Here is a 22,530-nt window from a genome sequence, read left to right as displayed (position 1 = left end):
CATTTTCTAGTAAGCGGCCAGTTAACAAAACTCTGAGATGGAGGCATCTGGGCAAAACTAACCAGGAAACATTCTTCATAGGAGAGATTGACACTGCAATGCTATTTCTAACTTTGCAGTTTCTAACTTGTTAAAAAACTGAAACTAAAGCCTCATAAGACTGAATGCTGTTACAATATGTGCCAACGAAACATAACAGCCTTCTTTTGTTTCTGTCCTAGTTGATTGGGATGAAATTATCTAACCAAGTATGTTAGACAAATATTCTCAATGTTATCTCTCTTTAGTACAGGCATAGGCAACCTTCGGCTCTCCAGATGTTTTGGCCTACAACTCCCATGATCCCTAGCTAACAGGACCAGTGGTCAGGGATGATGGGAATTGTAGTCCGAAACATCTGGAGAGCCGAAGGTTGCTGACCCCTGCTTTAGTAGTACATATGGAGTATGATATAGGTTTGTAGCAGGTTATCTTCCCATACTACTGCTACCATTTAAACCCAAATGATCCTATGTGAAATGTCACATTTTCTATTTTATTCCCATGAATTTCAATTATGGTGAAATCATGTTTTTCCCTAAACAGATGGGTCACAGACATTAATCATGAGCGGAAAGGACATGTCTTGCTGTGCAGAAACTATCTGGCTTCTTCTCTAAACACACAAAGTTAAAAATATGACATAAGGTCAAATCTGTCAGCCGCTGGAATAACTATATATTTGTATTTTCACCTTCATTTAATGGTTTTTCCCTGTTTTGTCAACATAGATGTTTAAGTCACAAAGCATTGCTTTTCTCACTGTCTTGGATGTCATTCTAGTACAAAGAACTTCATTGCAAGATCTTGGGGATTCAGGCCAGTGCGAATGTTATCCAGAGATTCCAGAGCCACATAGACTCAGAGCTGATTCTCATCTTAACCTCTTAATGAATCAAATCTGTACTGGTGGAATGCCTTCTGGATGCTATTACTGGCAAAGGTAGCTAGTAGGGATGGTTGAGGAATTCACTGCTTGTAAATTCTGATATGAGCTGGCCTGATTTGCACCTCTTTAACTAATGTGCAGATTGGAACGTTGCTTTCCAACAGGTTTTATGCTTCTCTGAATGCTGCAACAGTTCTTATCTCAAAAAAACATAAAAATGTATCTAGAAGTACATGCATCTAGATACGTTTTGATTTTTTTTTTTAATGCCAGTTTTCCTGCAGATTTTTAAACTGCACGGGTTACAGTGGAAACAGGACAGAATGGACCTAATAAGTGGACACCTGCAAAAATGATATGGACCAGAAATAAGACTGATCCATACACCTGTAGTAGCTGAGGATTGTTCCCAAAGCTTACTTTGTCCTCTGGGGGACATAATTGGAAGCACCTATCCATAGCTATTCCCATTTATCCATATGGACTGTTGTCCTTGCTTTCTCTTGACAATTGGCAGGCTCCTGATAGAGAAGAGCAACTGCTGGGAATACTCCACAGAATTTGTTATTTTCCTTTGTGACTGATTTGAGCTCTATGGTGCTTGACACATGGCTGACTATAGTACATGCTGATGAATTGTGTTTGACTTGTTGCTGACAAGTTATTCTGGCCCAGTGGTCAGACTAAGAAATAGTTACTTACCTTTTTAATGGGATTGACAAAGAAAACATTCACTGCTGCCCAGATCTTCTACTCTGTATACCCTTGGCTCTACATAGCGACATCTTTACAGATAATATACATTGCTTTGAATTTATTGTACTTCAAATACATTTCCAACATTGCCAACTGGTGTTTCATCAAAACGTTGCCAGCTGGTATTTCATCATGTTGAGAAGCACTAATATTGTGCAAAAGCCTAAGACCCTCAAAGTTTAAGCTAAGTCAAGCATATTTTGTGTTTTCTTGGTTCTCTACCCCATTCCCTACCCAGTTATTCATGAAAACTATGTGAAAGACATTCCCAGAATCTCTGGAGTTGCCAAAGAGAAGCTCAAGAAGCTGCTTGTGCACAAAAACAGTGTGAAGAAGCATGGAGACATAAAAAATGTGATCCCAGAACCGCCTGTGACCCCAGCTTCTAAAGTTCACGTAAGGCCGTTAGATTACGAAGACGGTGTGCACACAGAAGGTGCCTATGGCGAACAGGGGGGAAGTACTGAAGATGTCAGAAGAGAAGGGAAAATAGAAGAGGAAGAGGAAGTTGAGAAAGGAGGAGACAGGGAAGACCTTGAAAACCAAACTGGTCATGAGAAGAAACTTCGAGGAGATGTGTTTTGTAAGTTTCACCTTTAATTCCCCACCCCCACTCCAATGTCTAAGATGATGTTGAATTTTGAGAAGCATTTATTAACTTCTGTGGTGGGATGGGGTTTTTTCTCTCTTGTTTTATTAACAAAACCCAAATTCTACTTTAATGCCACCATTTAATAGCACTTACACCGTTTAACCCCTTAACTTACCAAGAACCCTGATAACCGTGGGATATAGGAGTGAAACAAGGGCATTCTGATATAGGGTGGGATTCAACTGAGTTGTTGTGTGTGCTGACACAGAATTCCTCTCTCACAATGAGACTCCCCACCTCTCCTGCCCTCATATGCCTCTCTGTGCCCCGTAAATCTGCTCTGGAGGATTGGAGGGGGGAAACCTAGAACAGTTTTAGGGGCTTGCAGGGGACGAGAGGAGGGAAAAGTCCCATTGTTGTGAGCAGATCTCATTCCCCGCCCCCCCCACATACCCCACTTAGTGCTATGTTGAATTTCAGCCATAGCTGCTATATTTGACAAATATATTCATGCTTATTTATTACAAGATTATATAGTGCACAAGTTCATGTGGTTACTGTGATATAGTGCTCTTTCTTTAAACTAGTATATGTTTTGTTACTTACGGTAAATTTGGCTTATTTTACACTTCTTAACCAAGACGCAGGTTTTTACACTACTAGGGACGCGGGTGGTGCTGTGGGTTAAACCACAGAGCCTAGGGCTTGCCGATCAGAAGGTCGGCGGTTCAAATCCCCGCGACGGGGTGAGCTCCCGTTGCTTGGTCCCAGCTCCTGCCCACCTAGCAGTTCGAAAGCACGTCAAAGTGCAAGTAGATAAATAGGTGCCACTCCGGCGGGAAGGTAAACAGCGTTTCTTTGCATTGCTCTGGTTCTCCAGAAGCGGCTTAGTCATGATGGCCACATGACCCAGAAGCTGTACGCTGGCTCCCACAGCCATGGACCTAATGGTCAGGGTTCCTTTTACCTTTAAACCAAGATAGCTTTGAGGAGCCTTATCAAAAGTATCTCACCTGATTGCCCTTGCCCACTATAACTGAGGAATTTTGTTAAAGCCCCTGTTTCAACCTTTACAGACCTATTAAATGCAGGTATATTCTTTCCTGTCCAATCCTAGAGTCTTCCACTGGCTCTCCTACAAGACACCAGCACCTAGCATTCCAAACTGCCTCTCACATCTTTTTCCTCAGCACTGTAGACCAGAGGTTGCCTACCCCTGCTATACAGCCTCTGCAAATGGAATGAGGCATGCATGCAGTGTGCATCTAAGCCCTCAGTGCAAACATATGGATACCAGTCTGTCCTGGAAGAGAAACCAGGTTTGCAGGACCAGAATCGGCTATACAAAATGCATGGTTGGCTTCCATGTGTAAACTTGGGGCTGTCCTTGAAAGAAAGATGTGTGTATGTTTTCTCAAAACATTTCCTTTGCTTCTAGTTTAGTTGAGAAGCACTAAATCAATGGCCATGACAATCTGTCATGCAAACCCACCCTTATTTCACTTAAATCCTCAGGATTTCAAGTTGCCATTTTATTCATATGTGTGTGTGGGTATTTTTTTTTTAGTGAACCTTGTTTGGCATAGAATCAGCCGTTTCGTTTTTGTGATGCGCAAACTGTTTTTCTTTCTGTCTATACTAATTATATTTCTTTTGCTTGAAAACATCCAAATGCCCACATCACTATAGCGAAACACAATCTGGATAAATGAGATTGTTTGAATCACGGCCTTTAAAAAATCCTTTTAGTGTTGGTGCTTTAGAGCATAGTTAGCTTAAACAAATAAGGAAACAGTTTACAATACATGCCTTCGCTGTTTTCAAATATTTGTTGATTGACTTTGCATGTTGATTGGAGCAGGATAAACTCAGGGGGACTTATGATCCTCATTTATCAAAACTAGGCAGACAGTTAAGATATTTAATGATTTCTCAGTGATTTGCAATATGTTTCTTTGTTGACATATACCAAGCATGGAAGAGGGATCAAGAACATTTATTTTTGGCTCGGTTCTCCTCCAACAGCATGTCACAGAGCGGCCCTTTTGGATAATGCTGTGGTTTGCGTTACATGCAAAAGCGTCAGGTTCATATGCTGCTACTTTTCCATATCTTCATCCTCCTCTGGTATGGCCATGAAGAGAAGATCAGAAGCTTTCTCTTCCACTTTTAAACTAACTGACAGTCCCTTGTATTCAAATGTGGGAAACCTGCTTAGTTTAAACTAGCTCTCCACAACCTGATACCCTTGATCAGTGTTTCTTAAACTTGGGTCTCTAGCTATTTTTGGACTACAACTCCCATCATCCTGAACTAACAGGGCCAGTGGTCAGGGATGATGGGAATTGTAATCCAAAAACAACTGGAGACCCAAGTTTGGAAAACACTGCTCTAGATGTTTTAGGGTACTGTACAGCTCCTTTTGGCCAGGCTATTCTGGCTGAAGCTGATGGGAGTTGTAATTCAAAAAATCTGGAAGACATCAGGTTGAAGAAGGCTTGTCTAAACTAGCATATGATCCTGGCTTGCTCAGTAAAAATCAGCCAGAGTCCCCCAAACTCTGATTAGATTAGATGAGTCATGACTGCACCAAAAGATAATGGTGAAGGGTACTTGTGAATCCAAAGCTTGAGCACCTAATGTTAAGCCATAGTTTTGCAACATGGTTTTGCAACATAAGAAGGAGCTGCCTTCTGGCGAAGCTGTGAGGAGAATTTTGGAAGTTTTTACTTTTGTTTCAGATTAACCACATCTTGTGGTTCATTTTAACTATAGTTTGTAGAAAGATGCTTCAACCCTGGTTTAAGAAGCTGGCTTGTTTAGGGATTAAAAAACACACCAGGGGAGGGAATGAGAGGGGGAGCCAAGGCTTATTCTCATAATGCTAAACCATAGTTTAGCATTATGCCTGATAACAGGCATTGTGTGTCCATAACGCTCATAGCAGCTGCCAGAAACATGTGGCAGGTACTTGAGAGGGTGCCGCACAACTCAAAGCTGGGAACTGAAACACATGTTATGGTTGTCACAAGGAAGCTGCCTATAATGAACTCAGAGTCAATCATCCCAAGCAGGAAGGAAGGAAGGAAGGAAGGAAGGAAGGAAGGAAGGAAGGAAGAAAGAAAAGAAAGAGGTTTCCTCCCACCCAGTACAGTATTTTAAATTTAGGCCCAACAAAGAAAATGGAGCTCTGCTGTAACAAGTGGAGACGCATTCTAAGATTTCTTCCTTACATGACTCAAATTAACCTCTTGAACAAATGAATGCGCCTTGAAGAATCCTTACATTTATTGCGACTCCAATCTGTTGTTTGGGACAGCTTTCTTACTGTAAATTGGCAGTGTTAGACCTATGTCCCTCTCTTAAAAAACAGCAACAAACTAATACAGAGCATAGTAGGCTAGAGCATAGTAGGCTCCCATTATCACTAAATTATGATATTTCCATAAGTAAAACTTGCACCAAAACCCAGCTTTGTACAGTTGTAGTTGATGCATGAGGGTTGATCAAATGCATTTTTAATGGTGTGGGTGAGATCCGGGGGGGGGGGGGGGGTCTGTAATGACTCACTGCTCTGGTTATTGTATGCTAAAATACTGCTTTATCGTTCCTATATCATATTCCATTGAAGTGTCTGATTTATATTTATTTACCTGCTGAAGTGCCAGAGAGTGTTACAAAGTAATTTGACCAAAGCTCTTCCAGATGGTGCCCTAAAGATTTATTCTGTGCTGTGTTTGTCATCCCAATCTCGTGGTTCCTCAGATGTTTGGCCAAAATGACCTCCTCTTTAGTTGATGCCAAGAACGTACAGAAATCAGGCAGCAGGAAGCACTTGAATGGAACACACATCACCATCAGTGGTGATTAATAACAACTACTGGGGTCACTGACACAGTTGATCTGAACTTTACTGTTTCAGGAGTAATTTCTGGCTTCACCTTCAGATATATCCTACATGCAAATCCTTCATTAGCACTGCCACTAGGCCTTGATACTCACAGGCCCTCAGGCTTAAGGAAGCAACTTTAGGCACAAGCAAGGGCTCAGATATGCTCACTGATATATTTTTTCTTTTGCCTTCAACAGTGAGCCCCCTCATGTCATTCAAACTGAGCATCAAAAACAGCTTGTGGTGAGATGTTGCAGAGGGGAGGATGGAAGGTTTGCTATTTGAGAATAATGAATCCAAATATGCCAAGTTGTGCAGTTCTCTGGATTATATCCATAGTTCCTAAGGAATATTTTGGCTGAAATGCTGCATAAAGAAGTCTTGAATCCCAGCAACATCAATAGGATTTAAGCAGCCTAACTGATATGCTTTAGATGGAACACCAAACTGTGGTTTTGTGTTATGCATACAACAAACTTTGGTATCATGCCTTCTCCATATTCAACTTGAGTTCTGCACTTCCTTAATTTATTTTTGGATTTGAGGCATGGTTTGCATTACATTTGAACCCAACAATCTATGCCTTCCTCAAGCCATAGTTTGTCTGTACTCTAGAACCACAAACTGTGGTTGGTGATCCTGGCTTTCAGGCAGTCTTAAGTTTTGACCAAACCATAGTTTGCCCGATTCAGATGAAAAAGCAAAGCTATGCTTGGCTGAGAATCCAGAAATAAGAAAATTGCTGTTAATGAGGAGGAGGAGAAAAAGAAGCATGCAAACACCCAGGCACAGTTGTGTTGTAACTATATCCACAATCAAGATTCTTCTACAGTTGTTCAGAAACTACAGTTGGGCATGCCAGCAAATTGAGGCATAAAATATCGCCAACAAGCAATTTTTCCTTCACTTAAAAGCATTCGGTAATTCAGAAGGAATAATTAATTCTGACTGGTGGTGTTTCACTTATCTCTCCCCCACCCCCCACCATGTGCAGCGAACTTAGTATCTCATAGTTAAGTCGCTTTCCATTTTAGTCATAGCTCTTTCCCTTACCTCATACAGATATATGAAATAAACACTTTTTTAGAGGCTTGCACATTTGGTATACTTCCTTCTAATTCAAGTAACAGAAGTCTGGGTGATTTAAATCATGGTCTTAGTAATGTGAATCTTGCAATGGTACTAGACAAGAGAATCTTTTGGCAATACATTATAGTTTATACAGTATTTCCTGGATCATCTTTCCTACATTCTGTTGAGCATATTTAACTGCCTTGAGGGCTTCTTATGTCTTTGTACATGTGTACTTGTCTTTTCAAGTAACATCTGTCCCTGCTCATTTAGGGTTGCAACCCCATCATGGAACGATGCCCAATTATTTTTATAATTTAGAGACCCCTTTACACCGTAGAGTATTTATGTTGGCCCGTTTGGATTTATTTCCATCCTCCGTGTTATTTGGAAGACTCAGAGGCATTCCTTACCAGAATAGACTCTGCACCTGTGGCCAGAACGTACCCGATTCTCTAGACCACATAATTCTGGACTGCCCTCTTTTTAACATCCTCCGTGCTGATTTTATAACGCCCTCTCTATGGCTTGAGGCCCCACCTAACAAACAACACAAGATGCAGTTCCTTTTGAGAGATGACTCCCCAACACTCACTAGAGCTTTGGTACAATTTCTGACCAGGATCTTTGAAGTTAAATCTGGGGTAGTTTGGTCTACATAATAGGCTGAGGAGGATTCCCTTTTTACTGTATGTAATATAAATATAATGCATATGGATGGTCTTTTTTATGATTCTATTGTCTTATATATGCCAATAAAGGTGAAGAAGGAAAAAAGTAGCATCTGTCAAAGGTTTCACATATGGCCCCCAAAGAGACCTGTCTGTTTTCAGTTTTGCAAAGTGCTAAAGAAGAGCTTTATGCACCAAATTATCTCCATGAACCTTAACACATGTTTATACAGGAATGGCTTGTTGCCGAACCAGGCCCTGGGTTAGTTTACGTGCCTGAACCAAACTTCCATCCGTTTGTCACATCGCTGTACGTGGAGGTGATAACTCAGAGTGTGGTCTTCAGGCACATACTGCAGTTCTACTGCTAAGGCTAACTGGGTATAGCCCCAAAACAATCCCTGGATGAGACTGGGATTACAAGCTACTCTTGAGCTTTTAGGAGTAAGTGTAAGGTTGTCCTGGGGTCCTGTATTGGAAATACAGTACCTCTTGAGTTATAACTCCTTACAAATATTGCTTTGCCAACACACAGTATTTTGCCCAGTCCCACAAAACGCATGTTCCAATCAGTAGCTCAAACATTGCAGCACAAAAAAACCTGATCATTGCATAAAAGAATGAACATCTTTTGGTGATGCATTTGAATTTGAGCTCCTTCAGGTCTGCAGCATTTTATCTAATAAGGGATATTATCTGGAGATAGCTTAGCCATGAGTTAGTTTTAGACACTGGAGATAACTTAGCCATGTGTTAGTTTTGGAGACATAATTTTTTTTTTTTTAATTGCCATGTAAACACAGCTGGTAAGTATATGTGCCATATAATTTGTAATATTGTGAAAGCTTGGTGGTGTGTGATGTACATATATTTCAGTTAATTCATATTTGTTTTAACTGGTTGTTTTTTGGAACTAACAATATATGTTTCAATCATTCAGCTAAAGAAGCTGCTGCGTTTGGGCCTCTCCCAGCACAAAGGAAACTTCCAGTACAAAGAGCAGAGCTGGAAGGTGGGCAGATTTTAAAAGGATTGCTTTTGTTTTCATCTAGTGGTGATGTCTTTTCATGGGATCCTTCATTGGGTGAACTTTAGGACATTAAAAATGATAATAAACAGCCTTTTTTGACAGACAGAATCCAACACTGCAATCCTAACTATGTCTACTCAGAAGTAAGTCCTATTGAATTCAGTTGGGCTCACTCTCAGGTAAATTGCTTCAGAATTGTAGCCTTAGATTAGTTAAGTGCTTTTAAGATCTTCTATGGGTCTGTTTATAAAACCTCATATTTTTACAGGCCTGCATTCCTGCCTGTCCCTCCATCAGTCAAATTCATAGTATCTGTTACCTCCCATAAATCTTCCTATGCTTCTATCTGGACAGCCTTCTACTTGTGTGTGTGGTTCCAATTTCTCATGTGTACCATATCACATTTCACTTAATTGAATCTGACTGTGCTGGTTTCAGCCTGACTGCAGTTTATCAAGAAATATTACTGAAATATGAGATGAGGTACACTGATAACACCAAGATGGTTATCCAGAGCTTATCTAGGCAGCATCACCTTCTACTGGGTTCCACTTCACCTGGAAATAGGGCAAAAAGATACAACAAGAGATTGGTACAACTAGCACTCTTTGCTGATCCTAGTTTGCAGTTCAGAGTAGTAGGGATGAGCATAGAGAACTGCATCATGTCTGCATTATTTGCAAATATTGGAACACACACTGCTAGCAACGTGTGAACAAGACAGTTCTATGTCTGAAAGCAATATATTCAGTGCAATATATTATCCTGGCTAAGTGGGAATAGTTTGTCCATGAACAGCTCCAATGCAGCTGAGTGAATAAATATATATAGCTTATTTTAGCGGAGAAGGGCTGAAAGGGAAGAGACTTTTGCCTTGCTTTACAGCATTTAAAAAATGCTTCATCCACTATGTGTAATACAACACCTTGTATTTCCTTTCTCTGAATACCTCATCTCTATTTCTGGACCTCACCTAAGTGGACTGCAGCTTTGGGCAAGGGTCTTGTGCCTGGCAGCAAGATATAAATGATGACTTTGACTGGAATCCTGCAGATCATGATAATGGTAATACTCCTAGATATGCAATGCCTCCCCCATCCCTTGGCCTCGCTTGGCTTCCTCTGTGTGTCCCCTCCTAGTTAAGAGGTGGAGTTTGACCACTAGAGAAAGCCTAGGAAATATGCTTATATATCAGATCATCGGTCAGTTCAGACATTGACCATGGCGTATTGGACCAAGATCAAGAATTTTCCTCGCATGCTCAAATGCAACGTTTCCCCCAGGGGTTTGTTTCTCATTGTGACCAAACCAGGAAACTGGTTTAATCTCTGGCTGTAAACCATGGTTTGATCCTGGTTAGATATCTTATAGACAGGCATTAAACAACAGTTTCCAAGTTCAGATGTAATGAAAAATTGGTTTATAACAAACTCTGAGTGTTTGTATTACAGATGGGGAGAGGGAAGGAGAGAGTGCATGAACATATTTGTTATCAGTGCAACAAATAATGAATTTCTAGATCCAGAAAATCACTTGTGATCCAGACCAATGTATGTCTTTGGTTTCATCTGCTGCCTGATCATTTTTAATGAGAAATTGGTTTATAACAAACCCTGAGTGTTTGTATTACAGATGGGGATAGGGAAGGAGAGAGTGCATGAACATATTTGTTATCAGTGCAACAAATAATGAATTTCTAGATCTAGAAAGTCACTTGTGATCCAGACCAATGTATGTCTTTGGTTTCACCTGCTGCCTGATCATTTTTATCTGGAGATGTCAGGGTTTGAACCCGAGACCTTCTGCATGCAAAGCATAAGTAATATCACTGAATTATAGTCCTTCCTCTGTGGTAAATAATCAAAATATTTAAGATGAAACAAAAGAAACATTCCGTTTCTCACTTTCTAAACCCCAAAAATCTCTCTCTAGGTGATGGATATTACATGATGGTGCCGGGGTTCGTGGGTCACAAGAAGGATGTTGGTCGTTTGAAACTTCTTCTCACTGATCTTGAGCCAAAAAGCATATATTGTCTGATTTTTAGTTACCGACTTGCAGGAGAAAGAGTAGGGAAACTACATGTGATCCTAGGCAGCAGCAGCAGCAGTCCTTCCTGGTCACAGAGTGTGGGAGATGATGAACAGTGGAGGACTGGACAAATGGAAGTCCACACAGCGGCTGAAACAACTATGAATGTAAGTTAAAGATTAAAAACCACCTGCAATGACCAGTGTAAATAATTGCAGTTATCTCTGACTGCTGGCAAGTTGTAATTATGGCTATATGGTACCTCTGGTTAAGAACATAAGAAGTGCCTTGGATCAGACCAAAGCCCAGTATACCTGAAGGAGTGTCTCCACCCCCATCATTCAGCCCTGACACTGAGGTCCACTTCCGAGGGTCTTCTGCTGGCTCCCTCACTGCAAGAAGTGACGTTACAGGGAACCAGGCAGAAAGCCTTTTCAGTGGCACCCTCCCTGTGGAACATCCTCCCATCAGATGTCAAGGAGATAAAAGAACTACACTTTTAGAAGACACCTGAAGGCAGCCCTGTATTGGGAAGTTTTTAATGTTTGACAATTGATCACGTTTTTATATTTTGCGAGGGAAACCCAACCAGATTGGGTGGGGTATAAATCATGAAACTATTGTTGTTTTTGTTGCTGTTTTTGTTGCTGTTGTTGTTAGTTCAGCATCCTTTTCTCACCACTCTTCCCCACATATTCTCCCCAGCAACTGGCATTCAGAGACAGGCCACCTCTGATGCTGGAGGGTAGTATGCAGCCATCATGGCTAAGTAGTCACTGATAGCATTGTTCTCTATGATTTGTCTAAGACCCATCCATGTTGGTGGTCATTGCAACACTTTGTGGTAATGAATTCCACTGTTTTAACTATGCAGTGTGTGAAGCGGTACTTCCCTGAAATATTCCAACATTCAGCTTCACTGGATGAAGCTGGGTTCTAGTATTAAAGGACGCAAAAGTTCCAAAGACAATATGCCACTGAGTACTGGTTGCTTGGGGAAAATAGCGAAAGAGTCCTGTTGCCCTTCAAGACTTCCTTGTGGGTTTCTTGGAGACATCTAGTTTGCTGCTGTGGGAATAACAATGCTGGACTGAATGGATCTGTTGGTCTGATCTAGCAAAAGGTGGTTCCTACGTTCTTATTCTACGGACCTGATTGTAGCATGATGGTCTCAAGGCTTCAGGGATAAATTTCTTACTGCAAATTCAGTAAATATATATACAGTCATACCTTGGGTTACGGCCACTTCAGGTTGCGCTTTTTCATGTTGTGCACCGCGCCAAACCCGGAAGTACCAGAACGGGTTACTTCCGGGTTTCGGCGCTCGCGCATGCACAGAGGTGCTAAATCGTGCTTTGCAGAAGCGCCGAATCGTGACATGCGCAGATGCGGCGCTGCGGGTTGCGAACGCTGTGGGTTGTGAATGTGCCTCCCGCATGGATCACGTTCACAACCAGAGCGTCCACTGTATATAAATCAGATTCTAATGTATTTGGGGACTGCAGTATTAGCATCACAGGTCATTGGAAGTTGAGGAGGCAGAAAACATTTGTTAGGCCTGTTACCTTACATCTCCACCAAGAACTGGGCTGATTAAATACATCTGGACAAAGGAGAAAGAGTATGGCATGTTGTGCAAAGATGAAATAACAAAATGGCAGAATTGGGCTTTGTGAAATGGTATGGGAATGTTAAGAGGGGCAGTTGTGGTTTTGGTTTTTAGTTTTAGCTTTTAAAATAGGGAGAGGCATCAAAGTGACAAATACATTCCACTAATTTTTAGCTCAACGAAAGGGGTTTTGGTAAAAGAAATATAAACCAAAAACAAACTAAGGAACAAATTCCTTGACAATGCCGTTCAGGAGTTAAGGTTGAATCAATGATCATGCATAAGAACAGAAGACAAATGTGCATTGCAGCATACTACAGGACATGAGCAGAATTTGAATACGGTATTTATTTGTATTGGGTTTGTAAAACTGAATTTTATATCTTTGGATCTTATTTTGAAAATCTTCTTAATCCATAGAGAACCATAAGATGTCTCATTATTTCACTGAATTTTTTTAATATGGTGGTAATAAATAATGATGATGATGATGATGATGATGATGTGCATGTAGCACAGTTCAGATTTCTAACTTATGAGCACCTAGTACTTCTTGATAATTTGCACTTCTTCTTTTAATAATGTTCTCCCCACTCATTTTATTAGATCGCTTTTGAGGCAGAACGTGGAAAAGGTAAAACTGGAGAAATTGGAGTGGACAATGTTACACTGTTTTCTGGTCTGTGTCCTGAAGACCATTTGACATTGGATATCTGAGCTTACTATTTTAAATACTATTATATTATTTGTTGTACTGGTCCAGAATTTTGTATCCTTGTGAGCTAGATAAAGTGCAAATCTGGAAACCAAACTTCATTGCAGACAGATAAACCGACAGGTACAAAAATGTCTCCAGTTAGATACTACATTTGTATATAAAATATACTAAACTTTGGTTTGTGTGTAGCTCTACTGTATTATATCATTTGTGGTCAGGGTCTTATATAATGTGAAAATATTTTGCCTAGATTTCCTGCAAAGAAAAAAAGAAGTGTTTTACATATAATTTCTTTGAAAGAAAATGCCTATTGTTGTATATTCCCCAAGTTCTCCTGCAGGAATGTGAAACAGGATCTTCAAAAGGATATGCCATTTCTTGTAACACTTAGGACTCCTACAGTTTGCTACAGCTCTGTGGGTACCCTGGTGTATGCCTGGTGGTTGCTGCAGTAAATAAGTAAAGCATAAAAGAGAGATACATGTCTCCAAAGACACATGGATGTATTGGCCAGATGACCTGATGAGTATCTATCTGCTCACCACACTTTAAATGTTAACTGACACAAACACCATTAATATTTGTCTGGACTCTGGAATCATTTTTCTGCCTAAATATCGCAACTGTTTGAATCCCCCCACCCCAAATAAATAGTCAGCTTCTCTACTTCCCTTGTAAATCCAACTACAGCTATTTTTAAAGATGCTTTTTTATATATAAAAAAATGCCAGTGGATTTGGGGGGGAAGTGTTTTTATAAATAAATGAAACTATACCATACTGATTTTGGTGAAACTTTTCTTTATGTGGCAAAAGTGATGTCACAGGCACACAGGGCCACAAATCAGTCCTAAAGTAATCCAAGCAATGGTTGTTGAGTTGCTGGAGCAGCCCAGTCAGATGGGTGAGATATAAATAATATGTTGTAATTGACAGTGCTGGGCACCCATGGAGCACAGTGGCAAGTTAAAGCAGTCGGAGACTATATGCATTCATATAGGTCATTTCCCCCTTTCGTAGCCAACAATGTTGGGTCACAAAAACAGGTAATTCCCAATTCCTGCTTTTTGCATGAACACCTGGGAGAAGAGTTCCAATGTGCAAAACCTTTCTTATTTCTTTCATTATGGAAGACAGTGCTGTGGACATATTCTTGTGACTCCCCCAAACATGAAAGTGAAGTGGTTGGACCGTGCTTGCTAGGACTTTGTAAGAGGATCAGTGTGGTTTTGCAGCTTCATGGGGGGAAAATATGAAGGTCACAATAATACAGGGAAATAAATATGCTTGAAGCCATTGAAATCAGCCTTTCGCTGGTATCTGAGAAACAAATGTGTTGGTTCTCTCCGCCTTGTATATATTTATTTATCATTAGGTTGATCATATTTATCCATAATCGCTGAGGAGAAATATATATAATTAATGTCAAAATCGGCAAATTACACTGATTTACCCCTACTGTATTTTCCTCTAAACTGAAGACATATGAATGTTTTTTTGTGGGTTTTAAAAAAATTGCTAGCATTACCTAGGAATTATTAATTTTCATATGTATGGATGGTTACCAAAATAAGCAAAAAGGAATACTGTTGAATGATGTGTATGAGATACAGATATTGCTCTTGGAACTTATCCAGTTATATTTTATAAATAACTAGATTCGTTTAGAAAGTGTAATAGCGCATCTGGAGACAGATTTGAACTAAAAAAGGAAAACATTTCCTAAAGATGTCTAAGCAACACAAAGTGATAATTACAAACTTGAAAAATTCAGTCAGTTCATGAGAAAACGTTTATGTGTGTCTTTGTAAACTATGTATGCTGATCATCTTTTAATTAGAATTTGGCAGATATTGTGCAAAGGAGTATAAATGTACAAACTTTTCTGGAATAGCAGAAGCAGCTATTTTCCTTTTGTTAATACAAGTACATAAGATAAGCCCCTCTGAATTGAACTAAATGCCCATCTAGACCAGCGTTTTGTTCTCACAAGATGCCTTGAGAAGTCCAGAAGCAGGACATGAGCACAACAGCACACTTATGTTCATGATGCTCAGCAACTGGTACGCAGAGACATCCTGATACTGGAGGTAATTCATAGCAACCGTTCCTAGTTAACCGTTGATAGCTTATCCTCCATGAATTTGTCTAATCCCCTTTTAAACCCAACCAAATTGGTGGAAAAGATGGAAGGAAATCTTAATTTGTCTATTGCATACCATCATGCAGTTTGTATAGTGCTTGTATCTATGGTTGCCAGCTGCCCCTACTCCAGGACCCATTGGCTTCTCCTGTTGTTCCAGTGACCTCTCCAAGGTGCCTGGCAGCTGGTCCAATGTCCACCTCTGTCATCACCTTTTCTGGGCAATGGGCACCTGATATCCTGCTGCTCCAACTGAGGCAACTCCAGCTGGCCTTTCCAACGCTGGAAAACTGCTGGGTGAACTGGTAACAGAGATCAGAAAAGAGATCAGAAGGATGGAGAGAGATGGCTTGTGGGAGGAATATGGGGAATTAAAATGTACTTTGTCATCCTGTGCGGGGTGGAAGAGGAGAAGGCTGGCAAGTGGCAATATGTGCAGATGCAGGGAGGTAGAAAGAAGACACTATGGAACCAGCAGGAGAAAGCCAGACAGCAAGAGGCTGGAAGGGAATAACCATTTGAAACTCCCCACTCATCCTTTTCTTTAAATTGTGTATCCGAAGAGTCACATGCCCCTTTTCTGTTCCTTAGTTATTCCTATGCCCCAGATGGGGTCCTTTATTTTTATTGCTCTGTCTCAGCTGCTACCCACCAATGTAACAGGCAGCTATGGTCAAGTCGTCAGTGGTAACTCACATGAGGCTCCACAGTGTTGCACCCTCACTATAATAAGCAAAAATGTCTCTGCGTTTGGATTGATGTCCATGGGCACTTGCTGAACTATGGTTAAAAATGGCATGTTCTCCATAATATTGCAAGCAAATGGGTTTAGATTCCCAAGAGAGCCTAAGATGATGGCAATAAATTTTTGGACTCAGTGATATATTTTCTTTTCAGCTATGACACAAACAGATGTTTCATTCAGCTAGTGTCTGCTTGATTTGGGAAATGGATAGTTCTGCCAAGAAACTATTCCCTCCCTGTGTCTTCTTCCAGGGAAGGATAAAATGACACAAATATTGGTCAACTGAGAGCTGAGCCAACATGCTCCAATCATATGAAGCTCCCGAGGCAGCATCCTCATGGGTGCCTCCTGCCATGCCCCCACCTCTGTCAAATAAGCAGTGCCATTATAGGTGCTGATTTCCTGCAAGACCTTGTGAAATCTCATCAAAGTCTTGCAAGATGTCAAGGACAGCAAAAGATCTCACGAGATTTGGGTGAGATCTTGCAAGCTCTTTCAGGAAATTGGCGCCAATGCCAGCACTGCAGTGCTGGTACAGGTGCAGTGCCACCGGCAGCTGGTGCTGTGGTGGTGTGTGTCCCACTGGTGGTGTGGTAGAGCAGGGTGGCACTTCCTGTTTTGCCTCAAGTGGCAAAATCGAACATACCACCACTGAACTCAGGATTTCAGAATTTACAGCTGTCAGTTCTGAGGGAAGGCAGGCAAGGACCAACAGCCCAGGTGGAGCTTGCTAGCTCGGGGAGGTGGTGTGTGATGGCTTAGCTGGAGTAGGCTCAGAACAGCTGAACATCACATGCCTTGTCAAGCCCAAAAGGTATAGCAGGCCTCCTCCACCTGGCCAGGCCTACCTCGTGCACTGAAGTGGCAAAAGACCCCCCCCCCCAGGCAACACATGTATACTGGCACCGCTTCTCTAGCAGAGGTGTGGGTGTGGCAGGAGGTGCCCATGAGGGTGTTGCCTGGGGGGGGGGCAAAAGAACACCCCCACCTCTGCTAGAGAAGCGGTGCCAGTATATATGTGCACATGTAAACAAATACCCATGTGCCCTTGGAAGTAAGCACAATCGAGTTAAATGGAGTTTACACCCGGGTAAGATGGTATAGTATTGCATCCTAGCTGTATGTCTGACTAAGCCGCCCAGAGTGGCTGGGGAAGCCCAGCCAGATGGGCGGGGTAAAAATAATAAAATTATTATTATCCCCATTCCATTCTGGTACATTTGAAGCCACTGTGGTGCATAGGTGAAAAGGATATTGTGATATACAATACAGTGATGCATTGCACAAGCCATGGCAATCCTCCGCTTCCCCTGCAAATGACCAGTGCCTTTAGCAAAAACATCCCAGTTTTACTGATTTTAGTGCAGCTTCCAGCTGTTCTAAATGTTGGACTATACAACACCAGCAGAGGGCAGTAGATATTCAGACTTCGATCCTGCATATGAAGGCATAAAACAGTTTTGTCTCCCTCGCGTGAAGTTGCACCAGATCACTGCTTTTGTAGTAAAAAAAAAGTTATTTCAGTAAGGGTATTTTTGCCTTTGGGAAACTTGGTTGGTATCCCCAATGAAGAAAGTAAGAAGTCTTTATTGCAGTTGCTCAGAAAGTGAAACTACCTTTAGCTTCATTTCTTAATGGAGCTTTAACTTTGCAGAAGTATGCATGCACTAAAAAAGTGAAGTTAGTACAATTTCCTAAACTGCAATGAAGAGGCCAATTGGTTGGAAAGGCAGTTGTATTTTACTTAAGCCCTTCTAGGTTGCACTCTTTCTGAACACTTCAGGAATGAAATTATCACCCCTCTCTTATTGTCCATTCCGGGTCGCCCAACCTCTGCCACAGGGTCCTTTCTCTTGGCAGATCAAGACGAGCAGGTGACAGCAAAGGTTGCAAGGTTTTTAGCTGGGGCAATCAGAATAAGATCCACTATTTTGACTATTGCTTCAAAACCCTAACATGTATTTTATATAATTGGCTTTTTTATTTCCGATCTTTGTATATCGTATTGTTGTTTTATTGCTATGGCCGATGGCTGACGCAAATATTCATTCATGCATTCATTCATTACATAAGCCTCTGGGGTGTGGGGGGAGGAGTACGGTCTGAATACAGTCTGTATTTCTATCGTTAAGAGCAGCAAAAAAAAACTTCCTTAATTGTGCTGTGCTTTTCGTGTTTTGACGTGTTGTGAAGTAACGTGTTGCGGCTTGCACGAGAATTGGGGGCGGGGCGGGGGTGGGTTAAAGCTGCCACAACACTCAGTATTTGGGCAAAGAGAGCGCGCGCCTGCGCCCCAACAAGAGTCCCTGTGCGCTTCGACTGCCCGCGAAGTGCCAAGCGCGCCTCGCGCGCCTCCGGAACCAAAAGCGGGAGCGCGCGCACGCGCCGTGCGTCCTTTCCCCAGAAGGGCGGGGCTGGGGAAGGCGGAGGAAGCTGCTCGGTCGGGCCAGGTAAGTGGAGCGCGCGCGTTGCTACGTACGCTGTGGCGGGAGGAAGGTTTGCAACGGCGGCGGTGTGTTGTGGGGTCTCCTCGCCCTCACCCCCAAACCCTCCTCCGTGGTGGAAGCTGCTGCGGCCCTTTGTGGATGTCACCTCGGAAGAAGCTGCCTTACACACGGTGTCTCAGCAGCATAGGCCCGTGTAATTTTGTTTGCAAGCAGCTGTCCAGGGTTTGGGTCTCTCTCCCAGGTTTGTGCTGAGGAGTGAGCCTGGGAATGGATCGTCTGCGTTCAAAATGTCAGGGCTGTCAACTATTTTTGTTTTGTTTTTCCTGGCAGGCTAAAGTGGCCTTGCCAAGGAGTTATTTGAGAGGCAGAACTTCCAATCTCCCCCCCCCCCCCGAGCATGGAGATGCAATGGCTAAAATGACCAGAAGAAACAGAAATCAGGAAGACCAAAATGTTAATAAGAAATTGGGAAAATGTGTAACTTTTCTTAAAGACCACTGTAAACAGTCAAAATCGTTAGTAGGATTGGAATATCACTTGTAGTTTAATGGTGAATTTTGGATGCAATGGAGAGATAAAAGGTTTGGATTATTATAAAAGATGCAGGAGGAAATGATTAACAATAGGACTCACAAAGAGGAGGAGGGAAGTAAAAGAGATTCATTGGAATCTTGTCTTTCTGTTGTATGTTGAATATGTGACTGTAAAAAATTAATCTGAAAAACCAAATGAATACATTTAAAGAACTTCTAATATTCCCCCCCCCCCAGCATGGAGATACAGTGAGGGTGGAAGTTGCCACTGGTTGGCGTTTACCAAACAGTTTTCAGATGTTTGAAAGCTTCCCCATAGAAGTGGGAATTTCTTTTTTCTTTTTTTACAGCTTGAAGTTTAAGTCTGGAAGTCACACTGACACTGTAGAAGCCTTTCCCCATGTGGGTGTATGTGAATGAAAGAGTGAGTTATGGATGCTAATAAATTGTGGCGGAAGGTACTCTGCACTTTCTTAAGGGCCTTCTCTGCTTCGCATTACGCAAGCAGAGTATTGGCAGCAGGCTCTGGAGCTCTGCTTTTGCTTGCACACACCCAATCTGTTCCCTCCATTTGACGCTGCAAGCCTTGCTTTCTGTACAAGGAGCAAATGAAGAACTGCAATCTTTGAAGAGGTTCTAAATGTGACACGACTCAAGAATCACTATGTCTAAAAGTATTGAGGGACAAACGGTTTTCCTTTCGGGGATTGCCAGGCTTTTATTATGTTGGCAAATGGCTTTACAGTCATTCAGTTTCTTACATGGGTGGAGTTAAGAATTCTGCAGACAGGAGCTTGTAATAACTAACCTGATAAAATGTAGGGGCCCTGGGATTCCATGTTTGTATAACTAGGATTCAGCACACCCTCTGCTGGGTTTTTGTTGCCAAGCCCACTGTTTTTCTTCTTCCTATTAGCTGTACAGCTCCCATGAGATGCATTTTGCTCTTGATTGTGTTCTGTGCTTGGTAGACAGTCTCTACTATGGCTTTATGAAAGCTGAAATACCTATCACAGTACCCTGTGCTTAAAATATATCACAGGGCGCGGTTATTAACACTTCAATTACATAATGTGCAGATGTTCTGTGTTTACTTAAAGGTAAGCCCCGGTGAGCTCAGTGAGTGAATTCCCTAGTAAGTGTGGATTACAAGCCCTTTTTATTTTATGTAGTTAAAAGGTTTGCACTCTGTATTTTTGCCCTTAAAAGAGCCCCAGTGTGTTAATCACTATTAAAGATGCAAACATTGTAATGACATTCGTATCTACCTTTCTATGGAACATTTTATAGAATAGGTTTTGAGAAAGACCCTGTGTCATCTGAGGAATTATCTGAATCAGAGCTCTTCTGTTATAACTTCCGCCCTTAATACAAATCTATAGTGGCTGTAGAAAAGATGAATCTGCTTCTTTCCTTACAGGATCTGAAATGTCTTACAAAAAAGTTCTCATGACTAGAGCTGATTGTATAGAAAACCTGCTTTCTGAAAAAAAATATGAAGATATTGGAAGTCATCTTGTGTATCTTGAAACTGTTGATATGACTGTAGACTGTCTCCAGGAGACGGATATTGCCAAAGCTGTGTTCAGAATCCTCAAGAACTGTCCCTCTGTGGTACTGAAAAATAAGGCAAAGCATTTACTATCGAAGTGGAAAACACTTTATAAGCATCATTACAATCAATGCATACACGTTAAGCCAGTATTACCTGATAATGCAAAAGAAGATTCTGATCACCTTAACGTAGTCCTGGCAGATGCAAACACTTCTGGAAAACTGAATCAGCATGTGATATTAGGCCCTGCCAGTTCCAAGAGTTGCCTGCTATCAGAAAACCATCCACAAGATACTGGAAGTAATGTGCAAAAAGACAATGCAATTCAGCCTGCACTTCAAGAGCACACGAGTTCTGTTAGTGAAACAAGCCCATTTCAGGTTCATACTACAGCTATGAGATGCAAATGTACAGAGCTTCTTTATGAAGCTTTGATTGACTCAACAAGTAATGCAAGTGAAAAGCACCACAAGATTGCTGAAGAAGTTGAACAACACATCTTTGTACTTTATGCTAAAAATGACAGAAAATACAAAAACTGCATCCGAAGCAAAGTTTCTAACTTGAAGAATCCAAAAAATGCTCACTTGAAACGTAACCTGCTTCTAGGGACTTTGAATCCTAAGACATTTGCTGAGATGTCCACAATGGAAATGGCACATGATGAACTAAAGCAGCTCAGAGCTTCTTATACAGAATCATCTGTTCTGGAGCATCAGCTCCCTCAAAGCATCAGTGGTACACATACAGACAAAATAAAATGTAGACGCTGTGAAAAATTTGATTGCACTGTTACTGCAATTGCCAGGGGAGCTCTTTTCCTTCCTGGTTGGGTACGAAATGCAAATCCAGATGAACAAATGATGACTTACGTAATTTGTAATGAATGTGGAGAGCAGTGGTACCACAGCAGATGGATTTGTTTGTGATTATGCATCCTTTAATCCCTACGTCTTCAGAGGAGATAAGTATTAAATATGAAATTACCAAAGTACAGCTATCTGAATAAGGAGTATTTTAAGTGCTGTAATGTTTGGTAATGCAATAAAAAGTGGATGAGCATTATGAAGCAAAATAGTTATAAAGCTATTTGAGAGATCAAGTTTTAAGTTGCTTTAAACTATTTTTAATATTGTGTAATATTGTGTTTTAATATTAATGTGTTTTAATTGTTGTAAAAAGTAAATTGTTTTAACCCACCCTGGAACCTTAGGGTGAAGGGCAGGTAAATAAATTGTAATAGTAAATATAATTAATAAATCAGAATATGACAGTACTCCCCACTTCTTAATTAAGACTGATGTCACTATAATAATTTTCAAGCATATATTTGTTCAAACTTTTATCAAGACTGATTTTTAAAATCTAGCAAATCTGTACTCATTTTAAGTAATACTGGACCAAAATACAGGAAGGAGTTTTATGAACTTTAGAAACACTAATTGAAATCCTAATCCCTTAGCTTCCCCCCCCCCCATGGAATGGTAGCTCAAGGACGCAAAACAGAATAAGAAGCATTTGGGAGAAGGGATGGCGTCCTTGCAATGTGGCAGGACAAGGATCCTGTATTTTGCCAAAGTGGTGTGGTTGCCTTGACAATGGAGATATAACTTCCCCTTCATATCAGTTGAAACTGAGGACAAAGGAGTGGCTTTGTCATGTAGCCAGAGTTTTTAAGTTATGTGGTGCATTCATGTTCATTACAGGAGTGGTTGGGATCGCAACAAAGAAGGAAGCCTTTAAAATGGTACGGAAAGATCAAAAGTGTAAGGGAAAAGCAAAAGGAGCCCTGAAACTTCTGAGTGTGGAA

At 41.2% G+C, this 22,530-nt stretch overlaps 2 protein-coding genes across 2 annotated transcripts in view; both read left to right on the top strand.

Moving 5' to 3' along the window:
* EGFL6 (EGF like domain multiple 6) overlaps positions 1-14,010 on the top strand; it is a 41,050-nt gene extending 27,040 nt beyond the window's left edge. Inside the window, exons 8-12 of the mRNA XM_033147401.1 lie at positions 1,923-2,267; positions 8,851-8,922; positions 9,919-10,005; positions 10,873-11,138; positions 13,187-14,010. Of these exons, the coding sequence (XP_033003292.1) occupies positions 1,923-2,267; positions 8,851-8,922; positions 9,919-10,005; positions 10,873-11,138; positions 13,187-13,297 (881 nt within the window). The 3' untranslated portion in view covers positions 13,298-14,010. The remainder of the gene's footprint in view (positions 1-1,922; positions 2,268-8,850; positions 8,923-9,918; positions 10,006-10,872; positions 11,139-13,186) is intronic.
* Positions 14,011-20,531: 6,521 nt separating this feature from the next.
* On the top strand, positions 20,532-21,829 carry TCEANC (transcription elongation factor A N-terminal and central domain containing). Its single transcript, XM_033147400.1, has one exon. It carries the CDS (start codon positions 20,594-20,596, stop codon positions 21,647-21,649), a length of 1,056 nt encoding a protein of 351 aa, XP_033003291.1. The 5' UTR covers positions 20,532-20,593; the 3' UTR covers positions 21,650-21,829.
* The last annotated feature ends 701 nt before the right edge of the window (positions 21,830-22,530 follow it).

This window comes from Lacerta agilis, chromosome 4 (assembly GCF_009819535.1).
Source record: "Lacerta agilis isolate rLacAgi1 chromosome 4, rLacAgi1.pri, whole genome shotgun sequence".
NCBI lineage: Eukaryota > Metazoa > Chordata > Lepidosauria > Squamata > Lacertidae > Lacerta > Lacerta agilis.
This window is presented reverse-complemented; position numbering and strand designations above follow the sequence as displayed.

Coding starts and splice junctions, on each gene's coding strand:
- TCEANC (XM_033147400.1), top strand. CDS start 20,594: ATGTCTTACAAAAAAGTTCTCATGACTAGAGCTGATTGTATAGAAAAC.